At 40.0% G+C, this 26,108-nt stretch overlaps 1 protein-coding gene across 2 annotated transcripts in view; it reads left to right on the top strand.

Moving 5' to 3' along the window:
- AFF2 (ALF transcription elongation factor 2) overlaps positions 1 to 26,108 on the top strand; it is a 437,890-nt gene that overhangs the window by 31,572 nt on the left and 380,210 nt on the right. The window contains exon 1 of one of the 2 annotated variants that reach the window (XM_074962633.1): positions 871 to 1,018. The exons of the other annotated variant lie outside the window; for it this stretch is intronic. Within the exon in view, the coding sequence (XP_074818734.1) occupies positions 972 to 1,018 (47 nt within the window). The 5' untranslated portion in view covers positions 871 to 971. Of the gene's footprint in view, positions 1 to 870; positions 1,019 to 26,108 lie in introns of those variants that run through there. 2 annotated transcript variants of the gene reach the window in all.

The following is a 26,108-nucleotide window of genomic DNA, read 5'->3' as shown; positions in this document are numbered from 1 at the left end:
CAGCTTGTGGTACACAGGAGGTCAGTCTAGACTATCCCAGCGGTCCCTTCCGACTTTATAATCTATCCATCTATTGCTCGATGGGGAAATGCGTGACCTTTCTGCCTCACATGCTCCACGGCAGTCTGGGGCCAAGAGTGGGTCCTCGCTAACGGCCTCCGCAGGGCCCTAAGCGTGGGCCCACCTCCCCTCATGATTGTCCTCGCGCAGCCGTTGCCCGGGTTGCGTCCTCGGGGGAGTCCGCTGCGACCGATTACACTCTAGACAACCCCTCTATTTTTCTTCCACCCAAGGCCAGCCAGGACGCTCTCGACCTAGTGAAGCTCATTAGGCTGCGCGTGAGGAACGCTGCAGCCAGCGGAGGGGGGGATGCTGGCCTGAGTCAGGCCCTGTGCATGGTCTTCACAGCCCCTCTTTGGCAGGCTACTTCCATCTGCACCCCTGGAGGTCGGGGACCTCTGTGTGTGTGTGTGTGTGTGTGTGAGAGAGAGAACCAGAGCCTTGCAGCCTGCAAAGAGCAACCAGTCCTCAGTGACCAGCCTCCCCCAGCTGTTGGAAGCCCAGCGCCCCCCAGGGTGGTGGCTGTCAGCCTCTGCCAGATCCTCGAGCTGATAACGTGCTGGCTCCATGTCGTGGCTTCTGGCTGCCCAGGCTCCTCCCCTTGTGGGGTGTGTGTGTGTGTGTGTGTGTGTGTGCGCGATGCTGCTGCCGCCGGTGCGCTGCCTGCCTCTCCCAGCCAGGCTGCTGGCGGCGGCCGGAGCGAGCAGCGGCGGGTTCTTCGCTGTGCGAGCAGCCTCCAGCCTGGCGTAGTGCGAGCAGGGGGGGAGGGTGGGCCGGGGTGGGGGGGTGGGGTTGGGGGAAGACAAGTCACCTTATGCAATTGCTGCCTATGCTGGCCGGCCACTTCTAGCCCGGCTGGGGAGGGCAGGGCAAGGGGGGGGGCAGTTCTGAGTCTCCCCCATCAGATCGGGATGGATCTATTCGACTTTTTCAGGGACTGGGACTTAGAGCAGCAGTGGTAGGTTTTGATTTTCTTTTTAATACCAATATTCGTCTCCCCCCCCTTCCTCTCCCCCCGCTGTATTTTAGCCTTTGTTGGAAGGATAAAGCTCCCCCCCCCCATCCTTGCTCACTTGCTTAAACCACCTACGGATTGTGGCTGGGTTGTGACTTGCTGTCGGGAAGTGGGATGCGTGGCTGTAATATACAAGGACTTTTTTCTTTTTCTAATACTATTGATGGTCCAAGTTGAAAGAGTGCAGTGGAAACGGGGTGGGGGGATTGCCATGCATTGATGTTAGGGAGAAAAGCCATGCCTCCCCCATCCCCCTGCTCCTGGTGGGTTTTATTCATTAACCGCTTTTGCATGCCTTTGACTGGCAGGGACACCTAGTATTTCCTTGGATCGATGGGTTAAGTTGGATAGATGGGTGGCTAAGCCTTGCAACGTTTAAACACAACAGAAACCCAGCGAATTAAAGAGGGGAAATTTTTTTCTCCAAGATCGTGGCTTGTCTAATGTACTGTTTACTGCTGTCAGTGACAGTATTCCCCCTCATTATGAGAAATGCCACTGTAGTTTCCCTGAATTGCACGGTTTAAGTATGTGTGTGTGTGTGTGTGTGTGGTTTTTTTTTTTTTTAATTTTGCTGCTGTCCTATTCAAGGTAAAGCATTATTATTGAAGTTAGTCTTGGAAGAGGAAAGATCAGTCCCAGGTGATATTTTATAATAGGTCTGAGGGGGTTTTTTTTGAGGGGGGGACACTTTAGGTTTTATTGCTTGGCAAATGGGCACTCGCCTTGGGAAGGTTGGTGCATCAGTCTAAAATATTGTAAACGTGTTGTAAAAGAGTCAATGTGGAGGAATTTTTCAGTGGGTGACCAGTGGCAGAAAAGTTGTTGCTTGTGTAGCATTTAACTTTTGTTGCTTTCACGTGGTCTGTTAATAGGAATATGATTTTTTTGGTCTTTGTTGTGGCATAGTGCATGTTTTATTTTTCTCTTCACTCAGAATAAATTAGTTGCTTTTTTCTTACCGTGTCTGATAGAATTCAAAATTGGTTACCGGCTGATTACATATAGTTAGGCTAGTTTGACAACAAGGAAAGAGAATAAAATACTGTATTTGCAGCCCTCATCTCTGAATGCCCATACAGACATGTGTATGTCTGTGCACACTGCATATTCTGCACAAGGGTTCACTTTACTTTATTGATATTTTAAGCAATGCCTGTGAAAAAGAGCATATCTTTAGCTAACGGCTATTATTGTGCCAAACATATTGTATCTGCTCTAGTTGAAAACCCAAAATAATCAGAACTCAAATACCTGTCACGTTTTATTTTACAGCAATTTAGAAGTAAATCCTCGGAACCATAAATTATACTATATCAATATTAATCTGTTAGCAGGCGTTTTGGATCTTGTGCTGTGTTTTACCAGCTCTGCATAAACCAGAGCTTTATGCGTTAGATCGTTTAATAACCATGCTGCTGTTGTTTAAAAAGTAATAATCACAATAAAATTAGTGCTCAATTAAATATTATGCTCTGCACACTATCTTTACTCTGCTATACTAATTTATTTTGCAGACAACTGATAACCACTGTATTACTATTCAAATAGTATTTGCATACAATTTGCCTAATTTATGGTGTGGGTAACATCATTAATTTAATAGAAGCTGTTACAACTGAATATGTGGGTGTAGTTCAAATACTAAGTACACTGCAGATATTGAGTTTAATGTTTGTTTAATAACTTATTTTCATCTGAATATGGTCTTATGTACATTTAGTGATGTCCCTCCCCTCCCTTCCCTCACAAGGAAGGAAAGTCTTGTGTCTCCGTCTTTGCATAAAATATTAATAATATATTTCCTCTTTTTCTATGGTTGTCATTCACGTGACTTATAGTGAAAATTATTGTTTTAAAAGAAATCTAGTGTTCTTAACTCAATGGACCCTAACACATGTTCTACTTTATGACTGTGTTTGTTTCTAAGTATTCTATATCTATGCAAACTCTATATATTACATGCTGTGTACTGTGTGGATGGATACGTACATTCACTCAGTTTGATTACTTACATGAGTATGGCAGGCTGGATTTGGCCCATATATGTGTAATTTATGTACATGTGTATAAAATAATGTGTGTGAGAGAGAGATACACTTGCAGCAGTAAGGCAAACTGGATTTAGCCCATAATTAATTGTGTATGTGTGTGCGTGAGTATACATATATGCAATACTGTATACATGTGTATAATTATATGTATTGTATATATGAACATAATTTCATTTATATTACCACTTGTCTTACTCAGGCAAGTAGTTCTATTGTGTGAATAAAGAGCTGGATTTGGCCCATCAAAATACCTACATACAACTCTCTTGCATGTGCACACAATACAATGTGTGTGTGTCCATAAACACATAAAAAGTTGTGTGTGTATATAAATATGCAATACACTGCATATATAATATTTATATGCAAGTATACAAAATAATATAGTATGTATACTTATGCACATGTTGAAGTAGTGCTTCTCATTTCCTTTTGTTTATAAATTTACATTTCCTAAAATAGTGTTTCATTATTATTTATAAGGCCAATAAGGATCCAGTCCTGCATTCCTTGCACCCCTAAACCTTTCATTGATCTCAGCTGGAGTTTTGGGCTACAAAGAAGGCAAAATCAAGTCCAAAGAGTGAGTGTGTGTGTGTGTGTGTGTGTGTGTGTGTGTGTGTAAATTATGTATATAAACAAAGTGAGAGTACAAATATGGCAGAGCATTAGTGTTAACCAGTGAAATATGAAGATTGACAGTCATTTGAATGGTCATATGTATGTAGCAGCACTCATAGAGGTGTGAAGGGTGTGAGTCTACCACTAATCACCATTTCATCAGCAAATGACTCCAGAATATTTCGAAGCATCCCAGAAAATGCTATTTGCATTTTTATTTTCCCTCCATGGGAGGTATCTCTCTGTAGTGACTTCTCCTCGGCTACTATATCAAGAACTGTCAAAGCTGTAAAGTGTGCTGCCAGGGGACATGTTCTTAAATTCACTTGTGGCACTCAGCCCAATCAGTGGGAGAGCTACCTGGGTAAAAACTGCAGAATCAGACCTCCAGTGTCCTGTTATTAGAGTTCTCACAGTAGCCAGTAATGAGGATTTTTGTGGAATTTAGTAAAGAATTTAGTTGTTGGGTTCTTGTGGTTATTTCTATTTTTTTAAAAAATATGTGGTTCAGAGTTAATGAAATGTGCAGTGGAAGGTCAAAAGTGCCCCAGAGGCTATCACACCAGATTTCAGAAATAGGAGAAGAAGAAAACAACCCCCCCCCCCCCCGGCACCTTTAATGGATCTAAACTCTGGCCAAGCTCAAGTCTGTTCAGATTCCATAATGTTCACCTGGGTTTACATTTAATATGCACTATTCTATGAGAGGAGAAGGGAAGGGAGAGAGAGAGAGAATGAAAAGCTTGACCGGCTGTGTGCACCAAGGAGACCATTTGCTGTTAAAAATCAAATTTCTTCTTTTAAATCGTTTTCCACACTTGTCTGTGGTAACCAAGTAAATGAAATCTTGAAGTGTCCTGGGACCATGTGGCTACATTTGAACCTGCTTACTGAAGAAGGAGGCGATGCTATTAATCAACTGCTAGCAAACAAAAAAAAAAAACAAAAACAAAAAAAACCCCAACCCAATAATCCCAGGATATAGAACCAGCCTTTCAACACTACAAATAACAAAGAGATACATTGGTTATGTTTTACTTATTGTCATTGCTACTATTATTTTTAAGTCCTTCAAAAGTAGCAATATAAGAAGAGGAAATCTATAAGAAGGAAAAATGCATATTCAGGTATATAAAATTGCAAAAGGAAATAAAATCAGCAGGTAACAGTATAGCAGAAGCTGCATGGCTCTGATAAGGGAAGACTTCATGCTGCAGAGAAACGAACCTCTTGTTTTTACTTTTTATTTTATGTATCACAAGTAGCCTAATTACAGCAAAACCAGCAAACTGCCAGTTATACAGGAAGAGGCTTAAACTCACTAAACTGTTATATAAATAGAAAGTTCAAAGGTCTGTTTGTGGCTGACAAAGCTGAGAACAGGCCATCTGTGGGCCAGGTTTCTCTGCTGTATGCCTGCAAAAACATACTGCATGCCCCAGCAGCATGCACTTTCAACGTATTTCCTCAACCTGGAGGGGGTGATCCTGCTCTCCAGACAAAGGTGAACTGTTTCAGTTTCAGCCTGTGACTTTTTGGGGTTTTATTTATTTATTTATTTATTTATTGCCTTGTGCTGCTGCAGAAGACCTTTTCAGTTACTGTTCTGTTCACAGAGGTCTTTAATAGCTTGTTAAATAAAAACATCTTCTGAACGTTGAAGTAGTTTCTTAAGGGAATGTGTGAAATGGAGTAGATAGATCCTTTTATGAATTGGGATGATTTTTGTGGGAGTTTGAACAGGGAAAAAAAATAAAATGCTGAATGAGAAGGTACAGGCTTCGATTTCCCCCCCGCCCCTCTGTTAGAAATATTAAAGTTGAATTGCATTTGTTTTCTGGATTTCTGTTACAGGCATCCCACAGTAATTCTTTTGAAAATCTTTCATTTTCAATTTGCTTTGAAAATATAAGAGGATGAATTGTGGGACTATGGTAGGTGGGCGATGGGGATTGGAAGCTGTCAAAACAAGCAGCTGGGAGAGCCCAAAAATACGCTTTGGGCCAAATCCTGCACTTCCAAATATCCTGACTTACTAAAATTCTGCCCTGGTTTAAGAATGTGGCCCTTTGTAAATCTTGAACTTGCATCCATCAGATGAGGCAAAATTATGATCACATTTGAGAAATCAGTTTAACAACATGTGAATTGTTTTGCTAATGACTCATTCAAGAATTTAATGACTTTTTAAAATAGACAAATCTGGATGGAGAACAACTGTTTCAGAAATGATTCAGCCATTCCAAAGCCAAACAGAACTTCAGAGCATTTGTACACCTTTCACGTGGATGCAAATTGTATTGTTAGGTTTGGGATTTTTTTAAAACAGATGACTTTTATAATGCAAGCCCTTCTAATGGGATCAATCAAATGGTGTCTGTGCCTGCTGTGCCTGTGACAAAGAATGTCACTTCAACCTGGAATTTAAATAAATGATTTGATTGGAAAACGTGACATTTTGTAAAGTATCCATTTAAATGAATATACAGAATGATCTGTTAAATGTGAACTGACGTTCTTGGTCTTCACTTCTCAGAACTGTTGCACTGCTCTTCAATCCTAGGGGTGGCATAATGAAAGTAGTTCTTGCATTTGAAGGACCAAATCCTGCTTTATTTAAATTAGTAGCAAAACTCCCATGGACTTACATGGGACAGAAATTGGACTCCAAGGCCAAACAATTGCACTTGGGCCTGATTCAGGAAGGTACTTAAACATAGGTTTAATTTTAAGCACACAAGTAATCCCATTAAATCAATGGGATTGCTCATGCGCTTAAAATTAAGCGTGTGTTTGAGTATTGAATTGAACCTTGTTCGGTCTGGAGACTGAGTCCAAAGAAGCAATTCTTTGTGTGGTGCTTGCTGGAGGAAACTGGTGCAATATTTTAATGCGGAGGCTTAGCGTATCTGCCTCTTTGCTTCAGTTCTACACTTGTTTGTCATGGTTGCACACATGACTGGCAGTCAGAACCAATGCAAATCTTAAAACTTTAAAAAGAACAGCTTCTTAAGTAAATTGATTTAGAACATGCCACAAGAGTCCTAGAGACTGGCCTATGATACCATGGTGGGGAGTATGCAATAAATGTCTACACAGATCCAATCCTATAAAACCTCTGTATGTGGCCCTTCAATGAAAATACCTAGAAGTTTTAGGTGTAGTGGGCTTGCAGGATTGGGCCCTTACACCCATATTATACACTTCTAATCAATAAGTAATCAAACCCATCTATGTTTTCCTCAACATGGGCTTGTTCCGCACCCACTGAAATTAATAGAGATGCTTCAGTGGGCACTAGATTAGGCCCTATTATGGCCAAAAGCCAGATCTCATGAAATGCAGAACAACTGTCTAAGGCCCTGATTCAGCCAGCTACTTAAGCACATGCCTGACTCTAAGCATGTGAAAAGCCCCCTGGAAATCAATGCTGAGATCTGCTTAATTTAAATAGTAAAACATTTTTAAAAAGCCTCTTCTCTCAATTGTGGTTTTAAAAAGTAAAATTTATAAAAACAAGCCAATAAATACCCTTGGAGAGCTAAAATTTTGCAGCATCTTTAGTTTTTAAAAAGTTAAAAACCTCTGCATGTTTAATGTGGGAGGGAGCGAATCCCATAGCACATCCAGCTATCATACCCAGACATCCCATAAAATAGTTATAGTTTCACAGCAGTGACTTGATGGGAAAGATGCTTTAAACATTTCATTATTCAAAGAATGTTCTGCATTGGTGCTTGGTCTTCAAAACAGTTGTTTAATTTGTTTTAATATCTCTGGCCACGAATCCTCTGACCTAATGATCTACTGGCTAATGGGGAAAAGTAGAGACAAAAGGATGACATAAAATGGAGTGGAGAAAAAGTAAAGTGGGATCATGTCAGCAGGATTTTCAACTCCACTTCACAGAACTTCTTATGATATGTTGAGCTAACCAAAAATATGTACAAAAATTACCAAGTATTTCATATTAAGTTTGCATTGTTAAACCAAGTTTGTGGTAATGATCTGTGTCTGGGTGTCTGGTCTGGAAAATACTATGCTAAAACTTGATCCTTTAGAACAATAGAAAGTATAGTGCTTACTACTGTGAGCTGCCCTTTGATTTCAATGGGAGGACTTGTAATATTCAGATTACATGTAATAGAACAGGCTTGTAGGTTTCGGTTCGTAATGCTGAAAAATAATTTGGAGCTAGAAAGCAGGCGTGAGAGGGAACCAAGACTTCCCTCTGTTAACTTTCCAACGACTACAAATTGTATTTGATCAGGAAGAGGCTTTTTTTTCAATGTAGACATAGCAGATCCACACCACGAATTATTATGCCTGTTGAACAAAGTCTAGCCAGTCATTTCTTCTTCTGTAAAATTTTATAACATCTTAATTAGATTTTATGTACGTGTCCAAAGATTGACAAACCGTGCTCCACTGTGAAAGGCTGACTCTCTCACCAGTTGAATTTCTTTCTGTATGTGAGCTGAGCTACTAATTGATATCAACGGATTTAAAAATCATCTAGGGGTCTTCATTACAGAATTGAGGATCATATTGCCGCTAGAATCTGATAGTATCCTTGATGACAGTGAGAGTGTCAGATATTGTATACAGTATGTACATTATGCTTAATTAGCAACAAAGGTCAATGACTGAAACTGATCAGTGACTCAGATGCCATCGTGGTAGCTGGCAGTTACACTGAGGTGTGAATTCGCTACTCACTATATGTTTGTATAGGGGAGGAGTGTTAACAAACAGTAAAGAAGGAAATGGGATAGAGATAACCAGTTTAAAAATCACTGATTCCATCGGCAAACATTACAGCAATTTGTATGGTTTCAGAGTAGCAGCCGTGTTAGTCTGTAGTCGCAAAAAGAAAAGGAGGACTTGTGGCACCTTAGAGACTAACCAATTTATTTGAGCATAAGCTTTCGTGAGCTACAGCTCACTTCATCGGATGCATTCAATGGAAAATGAGTCTGATGAAGTGAGCTGTAGCTCACGAAAGCTCATGCTAAAATACATTTGTTAGTCTCTAAGGTGCCACAAGTACTCCTGTTCTTTTAGCAATTTGTATGTGGCTGTGGGTGTACATGGTACTTCAAAATAAGTAAACTCTCTAGTTTTCATTGCTGTCAGCACTTACTATCGAGCACAGTGCTTATTACTCAAGGTAGTAATCACTTTACTCTGTACTAAGAGTTTTAAGGATCCGGCCCTAGTTTAGTATTTTCCTTAGAAGACATCCAAGCGTTAGACCAGTACCCAGTGATCAGGCCAGCACCCTACTTAGTTAGCAGTCTAAAGGTAGGAGCAGGTAAATACATTACAACGGTAGTAGAACACAATACAGGCTAAATGCATGGTGGTGTGTGGCTTTTATAAAAAGAAAGCTTCCACATAGAATAGCATGTTTCCTGTCTGTCACATTTTTTAGTCTCAAGATAACAGACCACTGTCTACTCATGAAACCTGGTGGCTTTATTAAAGAGAGGATCTCAGCCATAAATATTCGTTTGAACACTTGGCTTTTGGTTCGTTTGGTTTGGTTAGGCCTGGCCCAACAACTGTATTTTTAAACTGTTGTCTTAGAGGCATTTCTTCTTACCCTTTCCAGTATCATTGACTTTGGTCATTGCTTTACTAGCAAGCTAAAATCGCAGTAGAAAAAGCAAATAAAACCCTCAGAAAATGGGGTTCCTTTAAACATAAAAACTAGGCAATTTTAAATTGTGACGAGATTGCAGTTTCCCATTTTATTTTTGTGAGTCATGCCACAAGAGAATCTGAGATGCTGGAGCAACGCGGTAATCACGTATTTCTGTTCCTTTCATTAGGCGCATGTATATTTGAGAATATGGTAGTCAAGATTTTTCAGAAGGGACTAGTTATGGGTGCCTCCGTTTTTCAGGGCCCAATCTGAGAGACAATTTCAAGCGGCTTGAAATACTGGGGCTTGAAAGGTGTGAGCTCAGCACCTTCTGAAAATCAGCCCTCTTTGATTTGACCAGTCTCAAGGTGGGCAACAAAATCACTAGTCACTTCTGAAAATCTTAGCCTGTTGTTCTTAATACTGGGAATTTCCCCCCCCCAGTGTCTTTAATTTGACACACTAACAAATATTCTTCCCAATGTTTTCTGTCAGATGCAGTGATCAGGAATAAGTCTCTTTATTTGAAAGCGATAAAACTAGTTGGAAGGATTCTGATCCAATCCCATTAAAGATAATAGGAGTCTTTCAGTTGATTGTAATGGGAAGTGAATGGGCCTTAGAATAGCTGGTCCATGGGAAGGCAGACTTTTTAAGGATATAGTGCATGTGTACTAAGTTGAACACTTTTGTAAGTCTTCTCTGTGTGACTGGAGAATAGAAATTGGAGTTTATATTTACTCTAAAAGCAGCCTTTGATTTTGATGACTTTATGTTTCAGGGTACTGTGCAAGGCCCATGCGTTTCACTTGGCCTTTGAAGAGGAGTAGGTGGACTGAGATTGTGGGTGGGGGTGGGGGGTATGTTGTAGGGAAGGGTGTTCTTGTGGCTAGGACATTAGATTGGGATTCAATTAGTCAGTGTGTGACCTTTGGGCAAGTGATTTAATCCCTCTGTGCCTTAGTTTCCTGTCTGTAAAATGGGAATGATAATACTTAGTTCTTATTGTACACTTTCCAGCAGTAGATCTCCAAGTGCTTTCTGAAGGATGTAAGTATCATGGTCCCCATTTATACAGATGGGGGAAATTCAGGCACAGAGAGGTGAAAGGATTTGCTCAAGGTCACACGGGCGGCCAGTGGTAGACCAGGAATAGAGCTGAGGTCTTCTGAATCCCAGTCCGCTGCTCAGTCCATGCCACCATGTTGCTAATAGTACTCTCTACTGCACAGATGTGTTATAGGAGAAATTTCTAAAAGTTCATGCATGACATACTAAGGTGGTGTGGGGCAAATAGGTACCTAGACAAATAAGCTAGCTGTAAAAATGTATCTTATAAAAGAGAAGGCAGAATTCGGACTGAAGAGAAGGAAGAAAGATGAGATAAGAGAAAACATAGTTGAGTACACCCACCATATAATATACGTGACATGCATGTTTTATGTGGCCTGCGCTAACTTGGACAGTGAATGGTGGTATCTTTTTAAGGCAAAACAATTCTTTCTTGCCACCAGTCTTGTATGGAAGTTTTTTAAATGCTACTGTGGCTGAAGTAAACGACATGCATATGACACTGAAAATTATATCCATTCTTTCTTCAAGCCAGCTGCCTTTGTTTCCGACAGACTTCTGCTTTGTCGGTTAACCTAGGGCTTGGGTTTTCTAACACATATTATTAGATGGAATACATTTTCTATTTATAACACTTGAGGATACTAACTACTGCATTGCATTTAGCAAGAACTAGCAAGAACAGGTTTTATGATATAATTAATATAGAAATTGCATATTATTCATCATACAAAAATTATTAGTGAGGTTTTCCCACAAGATTCTAAGGAAAAGATGCAGCAAATGATTCTGTGGTCTTCATCTGTGTCCCAAAAGAGTAGGAAAAGTTTGGAAATGTGCAAATGCAGTTTAAATTAATTACTTTTGTATAGTATATTTCTAAAATTAAAGCTAAGATGGGCTTTTAGTGCAGGGAATGCATTTTGGTAGATAACAAGAATATAATTTTAAGGTATTTGTGGAGACCATTGAGAACATATTTATCCATAATCATCTTCATGTGCCCATGGTGTAACTGCATTTAGGCCAGTGGGGTTGCACTAAGGGGCTGATTTAAAGGCTATTGAAGATGATGTATGTTTTCCATTCACTTCAGTGGACTCTGATCAGGCCCTAGGAGTCTCAGATCTCTGGACTTGTTCATCCCTTCCAATGGAAAATCTTCGTCAGCACCTATAGATCCCTGGCACCCCACCCCCTATTTTTGCCGCCATGCCCCTCAAAGCACCATGGAAGCTGAGCTGCAGTCTTCTCCTGTTGTACCGTCCTTTTCTCTCCCATCTCTCTTGATGGGGGAAAGGGCTTTCCCTGTCTTGGGGGTGGAGATTGTGGAAAGGGCTATAGTGTCTGAAGACCAGGGAGGAAAAGGTGATATTGCTACAATCTGTTTCCATCCAGCCAGTGCCCTGGCTGAATACTCCTCCACAACCTGCTAGCTCTCCATCCTCTATCCCTGTTGGAGTCATCGGACCAGGAAGAGAAGGCAATACTTCTGTGAAGGTGGCTGACCCTCCCCAATGTTCCCCACACTGGGATGGGAAGATCTGCACGTGAGGGTCCCCTTTGCATCCAGACAAAGGTGCACGATTGGACCCTGTTACTAGACAGCAACAATTACTTATGATAGATGTTGGAGTAGAAAAATACCCATTAGTTCACCCATCTCCAGCCCATGTCAGGCTAGCACAGTCTGGGTGACTAAAGTACATTTTGTAAGCCTTCACTGGAGCCTGATTCTGTTGTCATTACTCATGGAGATGGGTCCCATAGTATGTAACTCACACAGAGAAGCATCCAACAAATGTGTCTGGATCTTGCATAAGTTACACAAATTAGCACAGGAATGGTATATTTTGAAGATATATCAGACCTACATAGGGAACCCTACATTCAAAATGATCCTCTATTACAAATACATAATTTAAGTGCATTCTGTTAGCTGCATTTCAACCAGTAGTATCCTATGGTTTGTTTGTTTTTCTTTTTTTAACAATTCTCACTTGTGTAAGCTTGCACAATCTGACTGCAAATTCAGCTGCAAATGATTAGAGGTCTCATCAAAATTGAGGCAGACTGGTGTGTTTGGTTAAGATTTAACATCTTTCTAAGTAATTATAATGTAATGTCCGTATATAGTCTGTCTATGGAAAGAAAGGGACACAAATGATACAGTTCTGTTGCATCAGGGCTTTTGTAACCAATTTACCGTTAGTCATATATCTGAAGCAAAGGAGAGAGGATTGATAAACCTATTCCAAAGGGCTTGAAAAGTTAAAGTGAATTCTAAATGTAGATTAGGAGAAAACCATGACAGCCAAGCCAGCATTACCTCAGTTGATTAATTTATAAGGATACTGGTCAATGATTTTAACCAACAGCTATGCATAGTAGAATCCTAATGGGATCTGTCTGTTAAGATTACATAAAGTAGAGCATTTGATTTATTTCATAGTTTTCCAAAGCTCCACTTTAACTTCGTACAAATAATGCATTAGTCACACTGGATAAAATGGCATATTGAATCAAGTTGTGATTTTGTCTGCTTCTCATAATCTGATTTTATAAAGAATTAAATCTGTTTTAGTAGTTTATTCATATCATAAAAGAGATTGTTGGTTGAATGAAATCTTTACATCTGCCACTTTCTATCTCATTAGAAAAGACCCTCATTTTCTTCTTGTCTGTTTTTATCCCCAAGAGCGTCTCTGTGTGTGTGTATATTTTCTGTACATGTTTGTGTATTATAATGGCACTGTATTTGCAAAAATGTGGTTAAGGTGACATCATTATTTCTAGTTTCAGGGTCGGGGATTGTATCAACCTAAGGGTGTAAAAATTCACTTGAGGCTAAAACCTGACAAAATATCCACCCAGGAGCAAATGAGATATGTGTGGGTAATCTTTTTTTCTTTTTTTAATGGGTTTTGCGTTTGCTAACCCCCCATGCCCATTGGAAGGAGAGCGTGCCTCCAGTGTTGCTCCTCTCCATCCTGGTAGTTTTACCAGGACCTCCTGAGAAGTGAAGGCATGGTATTAGTTAGCCAGGCCATTCTCGCCACGGATCTTATCATCAGAGATGAAACTGTCGGAAAAGGTCTTTCCAAAGGCATTGGTCAGAGGTTTTTCGCCTGTCTTGTTTCCGTTGATGACCTGCTCCATCCAACATCATGGTCTCAGTGTTTAGTGTTTTAGGGAGTACAAAAATGTAGGAGAATATATTTTTTCCCTTTCTAAAAATGTGATTCCTTGTGCTCAGATAACTAGAAAATGAAATTAGATGGATTTGTTTCTTCCAGAAGTATCCATCTAACCCTTTATTTACAAGATGGACAAAGTCGAGCAGTTTTGTACATCTTGTCACTCATTTAATCACATATGAATGGGCATGTATTATAGAAAAATGTACATGAGTATATTTATATATAATACAGATAACTACAGATGTGCACAAATACTGATTTGCGTGTGTGCATTAGGTGATTTGCCCATGTGAATCTGAAAATCTGGACTCTGTGTATGTAAGAGAATGAATACATGATGGCGTTCAGCTTAGAAAAGAGACAACTAAAGGGATATGATAGAGGTCTATAAAATCATGACTGGTGTGGAGAAAGTAAATAAGGAAGTGTTATTTACTCCTTCTCATAACACAAGAACTAGGGGCCACCCAATGAAATTAATAGGCAACAGGTTTAAAACAAACAAAAGAAAGTCTTTTTTCATACAACACACAGTCAACCCGTGGAACTCCTTGCCAGAGGATGTTGTGATGGCCAAGACTATAACAAGATTAAAAAAAGAGCTAGATAAATTCATGGATGATAAGTACATCAATGGCTATTAGCCAGGATGGGCAAGGATGGTGTCCTTAGCCTCTGTTTTCCAGAAGCTGGGAATGGGCAACAGGGGATGGATCACTTGATGATTACCTGTTCTGTTCATTCCCTTTGGGGCACCTGGCATTGGCCACTGTCGGAAGACAGGATATTGGGCTAGATGGACCTTTGGTCTGACCCTGCATGGCCGTTCTTATTCAGTGGCATAAAAATTTATAGCGCATAAGAGCCATTGACCTCCCCTCCTCTCCCAAAAAAGCAGCCCTGGTTCAGCAAGGTATGTAAGCATATGCATAACTTTAAACATGAGGATTCTCATTTTCTTCAATGGAACTAATCCCACGCTTAAAGTAACGCACGTGCTGATGTAACTTACTGAACTAGGGCCAAAAGGAGCAATAATGTTTGGAAAAGGTGTATAGTATGTCGCATGTGAGCTGTCATTATGACTGGGGGAGGAGTTGTTTTCGCGTATCCTATAAAAGGCTGAAGTTTCCTAGCTCCCTTGTGTGCACAACCCAGAGTTCTGTAGCTGCTTCCATCTTTGAGTTTTCATGTCCTCCCATTTTTATTCCATTCCATAAACCACGTAGGGCCAGATTCTGCCACCCTAAATGGGGCTTCTCATAGAGTAAGGGGCTAACCAGTGTGAGCCAGGATGGCAGCTTCCAGCCCTTTATTAGTTGCTCTGTTAGTCAGAGACGCATGTTAGCATTCTGAGAACTTCCTGAGATGAAACATCGAGATCTTCATTCAGATTTTTCTTTTGTCGATGGTTGTTGCATTTTTGATTGGACCCTGGCTTCTGGTTGTGACTCACGTTCAAACATACGTGGAATCTGAATGGGTATTTTGATCTGAAATTTGAAGTTTGCCTCCTCTCTGTAAAAGGCTGATCTAAGAGTCTGCATCCAAATATTCAGGAACTTCAGTGGTGTTGAAATCTAGTCTCCGGACCCTCCATGGGGAATTGCACAGGTAGACTTGTGTGGAGATCACGGAAATCGGAGGAGCGCTATGCAAGATTCCATCCACTCTGAGTTCAGGATTGGGGCCGAATGTTGATTTAAATTGTGTAACTTTGGGCCCATCTCTGATTCCAACCGGGCATTTTGAAGACAAGACAATACAAAAACAAACTAGTCCTATGTATTATTTTTCCTGAAGGTTCATTGGATCAGATCAGATTATTTGCCTTTTGCCTGAGTGGCCATCTTTTCCTGAGACAGAAATGCTTTTGCTGCTTGACAGTGCTAAGTCCTTTTTGCTTTAATTGTGTTTTTGTTGAAACCGAGAAGATACATGTGGCTTTTCATAAATGTGTTTTTAGTTGTTGGTAAATTCCCATGACGTGGAACATTTATTTAAAGACAGCAGTGTTTGCTGAAGCATAGGGGCTCCAAATTTGGGGCCAATTGTGTGGCGAGTGTGAATTGGTTTGTATGGTCAGGGAATTGGTTTCCATTTGCAGCTGGTGAATGAACAGTACCTTAATTTTCAGTTAACTGGAGCTGGCCTTTATAGCGACATTCCATTAAATAATGTATTTTATTTCATTGATGTTTCTGAACTTGCATTAAATATATGTAGTTGAAGAGCCAGGAACTAGTAATATAAGATGTCAATTTTAGCACTGTGTTGCACACTATTCTCTGCATTTATACACATTTTCAGATGCCAGGGATGTCAATCTGGCATACTGTGTGAGCCATATATTCTTTTTTTTTTAAGGGTTATAGATTGCAAAACAACTTAAATATAAAATTATTTTAAAATTAAGAAAGCATTCATTGTTCTTGTATGTTGTAACAGAAGCTTCATTTTGTAAGGGTAAAAGCAAGGAGCTAATTATGCCGAGTGCTAGTTGCTTTCTAGTAATACGAGTAGTTATCCAAACTATTATGCAGCAATAAAATGTGGACTAGTGCAAAGTTCAGTTGGTTAGTTCACAAATTTTTCTCTATGCTTGGCCCTGTCTGATGGTCGATGCAACAGACACAGCATACGTATTTAAATGTGATAGAACAGAGCCTTGCTGTGTGTTTTCTGTGAAAAGCAGTGACTGTAGCAGCTCTGAATAAACAGAAAATGGCCTTTTATGGGCAATTCGTTGCATTTTATTTGGCAGCTGTTTCTCTTTAATAGGATTTTTTCAATGTATTTATTGTATTTTGTGCTGGTGAGGGGGGAGAGCTGGAGCCGCAAATTCCCAAGATTTGAGCAGCTTTTATGTGCTTTTCTCGTTTTGAACAATAGGAAAATATTGCTGTATTAATTACTGTTGTGCCTTATTGGCAAAAATAAAGGTATCCTAAGGTATGAAATTACTAATATGGGAGAGGCTTTGATTTTCTCATTAGCACAGGATATTTTGCATCTGTTCTGGTTCACGAGCTCATTGTCGGCATTTAAATAATAAATAGTCATTATGACTCGGTAATGACTAATAATAATAAAAATAAGTAGGCATTTGAGTGTGCATGCAGTCGGGCATGCTCCCATGTTTATCAATAGGTAGGATTGGAAATCCCTCAAAATGAGCCATTTCAGCCTGCCCATTGACAGTTTCTTAGATCACTGCACAACTCACATCTCCATTGGAGTGATGGCATGTAGATGAGCTACGTACAAGCACTCTCATCTTTGTGTGTCGGGAGCGAAATGTTAAGGTTCTCACTTGAAATGGAAAATGTACATTTCTTCCATTTAGATACTTGTGTGTGTGTCTCTGTGTGAGAATAGACCATTAAATATATCGTTGTTCTGAATTCATGAAAACATCAAAGCTTTGAATTTTCCTACCACAGTCTGTCAAGCATAGTTTTAGAAAAGTAGCCCGAATGCACCTTCCCTAGTTCAACTCAGTTTGTGTCAAAGTTTCCCCACTTCTATAGATTCTAGTCTTAAACATACAAAAACGAGGGAATCCAAAGTTAAGGCTCAAAATCCAAATCAACTGTCAATTTATAATGCTCTCTGTCATGTCTGTTAGGGCACTTGCAGGTATGATGTACTATGCATAAACTTCATACTTTTGCAATTTGTAAGTGATGCAGGACAAATTAAGAACAGTGCCTTCCTGCATTTGAACCCCTCACCTTGAATTTCTATCCCTTTGTGGGACAATATGTAGAGAGACTTTAGTCTCTCCATAGTTAAAGTGCCGGCATGTTTCATTATTTGCCCTGATTTTAGCTTTCATCCCCAATTTAGTTTTGACTAGCAACACTGGTTTGGCCTGAACATTTTTCTAGGTGTGTTCTGTGGGCAGTGGCGAATATAATTCGAAGTCTGAAAAAAATAAAATCACCAACTAGATTCTAAGTTGTAGGTCATTAAAACATTTCTCTGCCTGTAATTCTGACTTTTTTTTTAAAACATTTTTATGCCCCTGTAGCTCAAAAGAAAATCAGGCCACTCATAGCTGGGAACCTAAATGAAAATTTGGGAGTCTGACTTCAGGTGCCCAAATTTGGAAATTCTGGCCAAAATGCCAAACTTTTTTGGGTGTCTCTAGCTACAGATCATCTTGCTTGTCAAATGTTGAACGTTACATGCAATTAAATACCATTAGTGTGTTTAAAAAAAAACCAAAAACAAGCCAAAACAAAAAAACCACAAGAACTTGTTCTTGTGTTGAAGCAAAACAGTTGGGCTGTGGATAAAGCCAACAGAAATCAGTAAAGCAAGTAGTTTATCAGCACATGACCCGAAACGTTCTTAAAGTGATCTGTGAATGGCAGCTACCCTAAATCTGCTTCTTGTCATAGTAATTTGTCTGGCTTAAGGGGGAAGTGGGTCTCCTTGGCAATACAAGAGTAAGTGGATGACCATGTAAGATCAGATCGAAGTCTCTGGCGGTAACGTTAGCACTACAACAAAGTGCTTCTTTGACACCGTTTCTGCTGCTGCCACTGCTGTTAATAAGTGTGCTAATTATCGTGAACCTGATAAGGCTTATATTAATTGTCTGGATTAAATGTAAATTCTGGTTAAACAGAGAATAGTTTAACAGTCTTAACAGGTGTGGGTTTGCCTAGCTGCTGTTTTCAATGTAAAAACATGCATTTAAAGCCTTTTTTTAATAACTATCTCTATTTTTAACCCTTGCAGCAGATTTTAGTGAGGTTTTTTAAAACCTGTTCAACATCTAAGACTTCTCCTAACATTGTCAATTTATTCTTCCCCTCGCCCCCATATTCCAATAAGTGATTATCAGTTTGTGTAGTTAAATACAGTATGTAGCCCTAGCATTTCCAATGGATATAAAGAGCCCAGCAGTGAGTTTGGACTCATGTTTATTGGTTACTTATGCATTATCGTAGTGCCAGGTAAGCTGTTTGGATCAGGGACTATTCCTTGCCATATGTTCGTACAACGCGTAGCACAATTAGGCCTAACCTGTTTGGCCTCTAGGCACTATCGCAATATAAATGTTAAATAATAATTTAGTACTGAAGAAAATAACCCATGGTCAATCTCCAATGGTTACCATTGGCTAGAGCTGGAGTTGTGGTTAGAGCAGACTTCTTGGTTCTATTCCTAATTCTACTTCTGACTGTGCGGTAAGTCACTTAATACTAGATATTATTGTATCCATGTTGCAGCTGTCTGGCGGTGTTGCAAGCATTAATTAATTAATACTTAATAAATTTTAAAAAAGCTTCATGTCAATGCAAAATAAGATATTAACAGTAAGGTATTAAATTACTGCTTGACATGAGGACATCATCTTGGGATATTGGAGCAAGGAGGAAATCACTACTTTTTAACTGACCGGCACTATGAACATAGAGAGTAGGCACGTAAAAACAGCATCTGTCTAAAAAATAAAGGGCATGAATAATTGTTGGTAATGATGGTATATTTACAGCATATTTTATGTATTATACATATGCTATCGGTGCCCATGGCCTCTCCAGCTTAATTGGCAGGAGAACTGTCATACAGCAAGACATCTTACAGCAAGCTGCAAGAGCGGTGATCTTCTTTTTTTTTTTTAATTTGTGTCAGCTACATTTTTATCACGTCTTTATTGTTTTTAATTTTTTCCTGTGAATTTAGTGTTCATGAAAGGTACTGGGCTGACAGCTCTGGAGACTGAAGTCCTCTGTTTATCTACAGAATTGGCATTGACAGAGCAAGGTTCTTTTAATGTGCTCAAACCGGGACCCAAGAGAGATGAGAAGATATTTCAGTGTCCATTATTAGTTGCCTACGCTGTCCTCTTTGTTCTGATGGTGGTGCAAACACAAACAAAGGCACAACCTCTGCCCTTTTTATCTTAGGGATAGATCTGCATGGCCCAAATTACCATAGCATCTGAGCATCTCATGGTCTTTAATGTAGAGCTGCTCAGGATTTTTCTCTCCAAATATTTTTCAGATGGAAAATGCAGTTTCTGCAAAAAAAAAAAAAATTTCCATTAGGAAAATCAAAGCAAAATATTTTGTTTCCAGTCAAGCTGACCTGAATCAAGACGTTTCGGTTTGCCAAACTGAATCAAAACCTTTCATTTCAGGTCAGGGTGACATTACTCTGTGTCCCCCTGAGTAGTCTTCCTTCTGGTTGAATGACCATGGTGCATCACGTGAATCACGTAATCATGTTATACCAGGGGAGATGTAGTCCAGCCAGGGAGCCCAGCCCATAGAGGAGAATGGGGGCATAAGCACCTGACCTACAACTCCCATAAGAGATTGCAGCTCCTCAGGGCCTACAGATTAATGTGGAGCTGAACTGAAACTAAGTATTTTGGTATTTCTGAATAGAATTTTTCCAAAACTGTGGGGGGAAATTATATTTTGACTTCTCATCCCAATTTAGCATGGAAACAAATTTTGAAATATTAGCGTTCCAGATGGGAAATTCCGATTTTCGACCAGCCATGCTTTCGTTCCTGACAAATGTCCTATGAGGCAAGACAGTGCCATTATCCCCATTTTACAGAGGGACAAACTGAGGCCCTACAGATCTCATGTTTTAAGAGCTTACATGCCCATTCATTCCTTGAGCTCTGCTGAGACTTCCAACCAGGTGTCTGGCTAGCTTTAAAGAAGACGTGGGTTACTGGGGGGAATTTTGACCCCTTCAAACTGTACCGAGACCAGTAACTCATTTTACATATGTCAATAGACGAACTCCAGACAGTAACAGCTTTCGGACTCTGTTGACCTAAGTTGGGATGAATTAAATCAGGTAATTATGAGATGATGGGCTGTATATGCCCTGAGCCATTCAGTCCCCCTGTCAGCTACATTTTTAGCTTATAAATGGCTCATGTAATCAGTAGGTTTGCTTTTGCTCAAGTTCTGGGATTGATAAAATAATATTGTTATTTGCAAACAAAGAACTCTTACAGCCATACTGGTTTTGTTCCGTAAGAGGCAAGTTCTTCACCCCCACAGTTCAGGTAAGGAGAATCTTTACACAGTAGAACTGGTGCAGATATGCTGTGCAGGGAAGGGAAGATTTATTCAGCCAATTTGCCTCTCACCCACTCGCAGCCCATAAAGCCCAGTTTTGCAGGATCTCCCTTTTCACTGCTGCTCAGAGGATCTTGGGAAGCTGAGAAATAGTGGGCTGAGAAAGGGTAGTACATCTCCTGCTGTAGGAAGTCAACCACCATTCCCTTGTCTGTGGACAGGATGAGGGGACTTTTACTTTGGAGATTACTCCAGCTTTGAGTCACATTTCCTCTGTTTGGCCTTCTTTTCAGTTGCTGGAAAAAACTCCCCAAGGCACTCCCCACCACCCCAATGGCAGGATTTGAGGCTCAGTGTTCAGCAATTGCACGTTCAACCCAAAGTATGTGTCCACATTCAACTCTGAATCGTGGTAGCTGTAACTTGGTCTTTAAAGTAGTTTTATAACCTCCTTGTGGGATGGGATGGGAGGGAAACCTACTCTACACTGAGCGTAGGAACATTGTTTAAACACGATTCTGGTGATCTTGGTTCTAATCTCAGTGTAGACAGGACCAGAATGGCATGCTGAGCCTTGCTGGAGGCTGAAACCATGTTTGTAAGTGTGAGACAAAAATAGCTATGCATGTTCTGGGCTATGCTGCCACCTGTTCCAGTGAAAAGAGGAAGCCAAAAGTGGCTTATAATGGACACGAAACTCTGTGCTCTCCTCTGAGAACTACAGGTGCAAATAACTCCTTACTTTGATATATGTCAACGGGCCTGGTAGCTGTTGAGAAAGGACCGTGCAGATGAACTCCTTTGCTGTGGGATGGTGAATATTTCTCTGGGTTCTCCTTTTTCTATCAGTGTCTGGTAATTACTAGACTTCATTTGTATAACAAGAGCATCGTGTGCTTTAGCACTTGCATGTTTTTACTGAAACCATCATGGGTTATGTCTACAAAGTGGTGGTGGGGAAAGTGGGGGGCAAATTACAGTGACTTCTTGCCTGGGGAACTGGCTGCCGGCCTTTTTGTTGCTGCTCCTGCTGTTTTTTTTCCTTTCCGTTTTGTGTTGACTAATTTACTGTTTGTTCTAGAGCTGCAGTGAGTGGGAGCTAAACTTTAAGTGCACATTTGGCTCTTTAAAAAGACATTTAGTGTACAATTACTGCTGTTTACCATCTTATAATTGTTGTGTGTTTAGGCTTAGTCAGGCTTAGGAAGATGGGTATCTATAATCTTTCAGGGCTTTGACTCCCTGTTCCACTTTTTTTACAAAAGAGAAACTAATTATAGATCTAGAGAGATAATGTAATGTTTTGTATGTGTTTGGTGCTCTGATATCATGGCGATTAGTGTAGCATAAGTGCCTAGATAGACAGGCAGACAGACATAGATAGAGAGGCCGTGGAAGAAAACTCCACTTGTGGTTCTGGTTTGAGTCATGGACGCTCAATCTAGGGGTTGTGTACAGGTCTTGATGGCCATGACCACCCTTCTTTTCCTTAGAGTGTCCATAGTTGCTTTTTGTTGTAACGTGGGCTCATGGTAAGGAAGAGGTTGAGAACCACTGATTGAAGTGGATGGCTGCAGTTTTATCCATTAAGTAGTACTGTGTACCACAGACCTCAGCAGTAAATTCAGTCACCTTTCAAACAATGTCCAGAACAAACAAGGACTTCAGTGAGCCCCCTCTGGTGACAGATCCCTGAGCTGAAATCTCTCAACCTCATGGAAAGAACAGGGCAGGAGCGAGGGTTGCCTCCAATATGTGACTGACTGATAGAGGCCCTCTCCAGTCCCACAGTTCGTTTATACCAGGGGTGGTGGGTGGATAGAGAGATCTCTTCTCACCATCAGGATTAACAAAGGCATTGATTGTTCTGAAGGCGACTTCTGGGGCAGGAAAGGGCTGGCAGGTATAAGAGGGGAGAGCAATCAATGGCAGAAGAAGGAATTTTGAATTGTCCAACCAGGAGCAATCCAAGGTACCTGCCAGTAGGCATTCTCTTTGTAAAAACTGGGACAGCGATAAAACACATAAATGTACACTGTCAGTCTGGTAACAGAGTTGACAGACACATAAACTTTGGCTGAAATTATTTCTACTCACAATGGAACTATTCATCTTTCAACTAAAGTAATACGTTCATATATTTGTTCTCTTACACATACTCCTACGCCTTGATAATAACACTTGTTAAGCCAGGATCTCAAAGCACCTTGACAGCATAAAAGAATCAAGCATAATAGCATTCATGGGGTAGTATTCACATTTTACATAGGAGGGCACAAAAAGGTTTCTCTACGGCTTAACCTAAGGCACTCAGCTAACACAGCTGTACTGTCTATGTTTTCATCATGGATAAAATAAGTCTTTTTCCTTTTGATTAAAAAAATGAATTGAGAAGCTTGCATTCCTATCCGTTAGTTTAAAATTGTTTGTTGTAGAAGCTCTAGAGTGAAAATGTAAAGTCAGTTGTCCAAGTTGATTTTTCCATTGACCTACAGTTGAAACAAAGACCATTGTGAGGAAACAAAATGCAATTGAACCCTCTTGACAAATATATAACTGAAAATACATTAGTACTTGAAAGGCATGAGGATCAATTAGTTCAGAAGCATGACTAGCTAGAAAAAAAATCTTTCTTCTCCTCCTTCTTCAATTCCATGAGATTTATCTTATACGATGCATAGAAATTGGAGGACATGTACACCTTACCTGGGGTTAAAATCCTACCTATGTTTTTGAAATGATTCTGCATTTCAGGCTGTTTATAAACCCAATGAATGTTCTCACTTGAATTCATAAGAAATATATTTTTTTTATTAGAAACAGACACCAATGAAAAATTAATCTACTTGAGGGTGCAATCTGTAATTGAAAACTGTTGAGAAAATATAGTTACCATTCAGAAAATAATCAGAAGCTATTAATACACATTGTATCCCTTTGTCGTTTTAGTTTTTAAACAAACTTAGAATATGAGTAACAACTTTTTCGTTCCATAGCAGTAGATAAACGTGAGATTTCTCTCTCTTCTATGCTGTGTTTTGTTTTACATATGATTCTAGTAAAAAGGTGGATGATTGTGTGGTTGATGGATGCATGTTCAGCCTGTACTAGGTATTGGTCACTTTTGTACCCACTCACTGTTGCTGCTCTAAGAATTCAGCAAAAGCTACTTCATCTTTTTTGAATAAAGCTTTGCATATATTAGAGCTCTGAGCTGGTGTTCAATCTTGCCAGTTGAAATCCATTCCACCTCCATGGGGCCTGTTCTATATCCCTTTAAAGTCAGTGGGAGTCTTTTCACTGACTTCAGTGGCCTTTAGATCAAGCTCACAAAGCCTGCATGACTGGGCTATATATGGGTGGCGTGTGGAGGGGTTGTGGCAGTAAAAGCCACTACTCACCCAGCCAAAGGCCAGATACAGAGCTTGCTGCACAGCCCCTCCTCCCCTTTCTGCTATTCCAGCCTTGGGACCCTGCCATTTGCCAGGGTGGTTGCAGCTGCTATATCTTTAATTGCTGTGGCTGTTCATCATGGGTGAATTTCACCCCACTGAGATCGTCCTCATATGCGATTGGCAGAGTTGCTTCATGATTTTCAGTGGTAGAAGGGGATTTAGGTGCACACATTTTTTCTTGTTTTTAAAATTAAACCCTGAGATACTAACTGAAACCCTGAGCACATGCCAGAATGCTCGACTGATCCAATAAGTAGCCATAAAAATCAGTGGCAAACCAGAGTAGTTAGTTAATAAAGTCTAAGCACTGGTGCTGGTCAATAAACTACTTTCATGCAAAATTTAGAAGTGTGTTTTTTTGTTTAAAATGGACCCATTTAAAATGATTTTTTAAAAAATACTGATTTTTTTTGATTGTTTAAAAAAAAGTGGCACCTTTTTTTATACCAAAAATGTAAAATGTCAACAAGGTCGATGTTTTATTTGTGAATACAATTATTTTTTGAAAAAAGGTCATTTTTCTACCAAACAAACTTTGCATTCAAACAATTCCAATGCTCTGCCAAGCATTCATATTATTGCCAGTGTTTGTCTACCTGTACCTATTTCAGTGCAGTGCACCTTCAGTGAAATCCTGCAGTACTTTAGTGCCTTTCATGCTAGTGCATCCCACGGCATTTTGCAGTGTCTAAAGTTAACATTAGAAATGCAGCACGTAAAATTCCCTAAGACAATTGTTTTAAAAATGCTGAATAAGACATCTCAACTGTTAAGTTTGGATTTAAATGGCCCAGCAGTTGATGCCTGGTTTTTGTTTGTTTGTTTGTTTTTAAACTTTTAATGGAAAATATGTTTGAAACGAAGGACTGAAATGAATAAAAGACCTGTAGAGAATGACTTGAAATGATATTCAGGAAATCCAAAATCTGCTGTCCTCCAGGAAGTAGTCCAGGCATGTACAAAGATCAGCTCTATTAATTAAGAGGGAGCAATACTCTTCAGTGAGCTACAGCATTTTTATAATCCAAGTGCTGCTAAAAGGGATTCTTGTCAACCTGGCCGAGGGGATATGTGCCTCTGTCTTCTAGGTTTGAATCTAACCCAGTGTGGCAGTGACCAAAAAGTCCTTACCATTTGATAGCTTTCAGAGTAGCAGCCGTGTTAGTCTGTATCCTGTTCGTTGGCCTGTGCAAAGTAATTTTAGTGTCAGAGATGTTCCCAGTAGCAATGGCACAAGAACCACCACCACAACTGGCACTAATTATCACTCTCATTGGCAACCTCAGCAAAGAGCTCAAGATTTGAATCTGAGCTCCTCTCTACACTGCTGCTTCCCATCGTCTACTTGTTCCGTGACTAAATAGCGTATTTCACTTTGCAGGGTTGTCAATCTGGCATCTTATAGAAACAGTAATTCATATAATGAAAAAAACCCAGAGTCCATCATCCCCTTTGCCATCCCACCCCACCTTTAAATCTAGTGTGTGCAGGTCATCTTTTTGGCATCACGTTGCAATTTAAAGAAACAACTGTGTGTATGAATTTGTTGTCCTGTATGAAATTACATTAGTTGGGTTTCTGTGTGTTTTTGTAATATTTAAAATAAATAAAAGTTTTTTTTAAAATAAAAGCAGCCAGTGAATAGCAGTGAAATACATAAGAGAAACAAATAGGATGATGCAGACTCTGAAAGAGCCAACAGATGTTCAGGGCGGGTTAGAAAAACAACATGATCAACGGTATGAAAGCCTCCGACAGATCTAAACAAAACCCCAAAATAGCTACAATTCTAGAGAAAGCCTGCAAAACAGAAGATCATTCCAGGCCTCCCCACAGCTCTGATCTCTGATTAGTGTTAAAACAAGGTAGAAACTTCTCAGAAAGAAACATCGCTACTGAGGCAGGATTGCAACTTCACTGATAG

The sequence above is a fragment of the Natator depressus genome, chromosome 9 (assembly GCF_965152275.1).
Source record: "Natator depressus isolate rNatDep1 chromosome 9, rNatDep2.hap1, whole genome shotgun sequence".
Classification (NCBI taxonomy): domain Eukaryota; kingdom Metazoa; phylum Chordata; order Testudines; family Cheloniidae; genus Natator; species Natator depressus.
The sequence above is the reverse complement of the archived record's forward strand: the minus strand, read 5'-3'. Positions and strand labels throughout refer to the sequence as shown.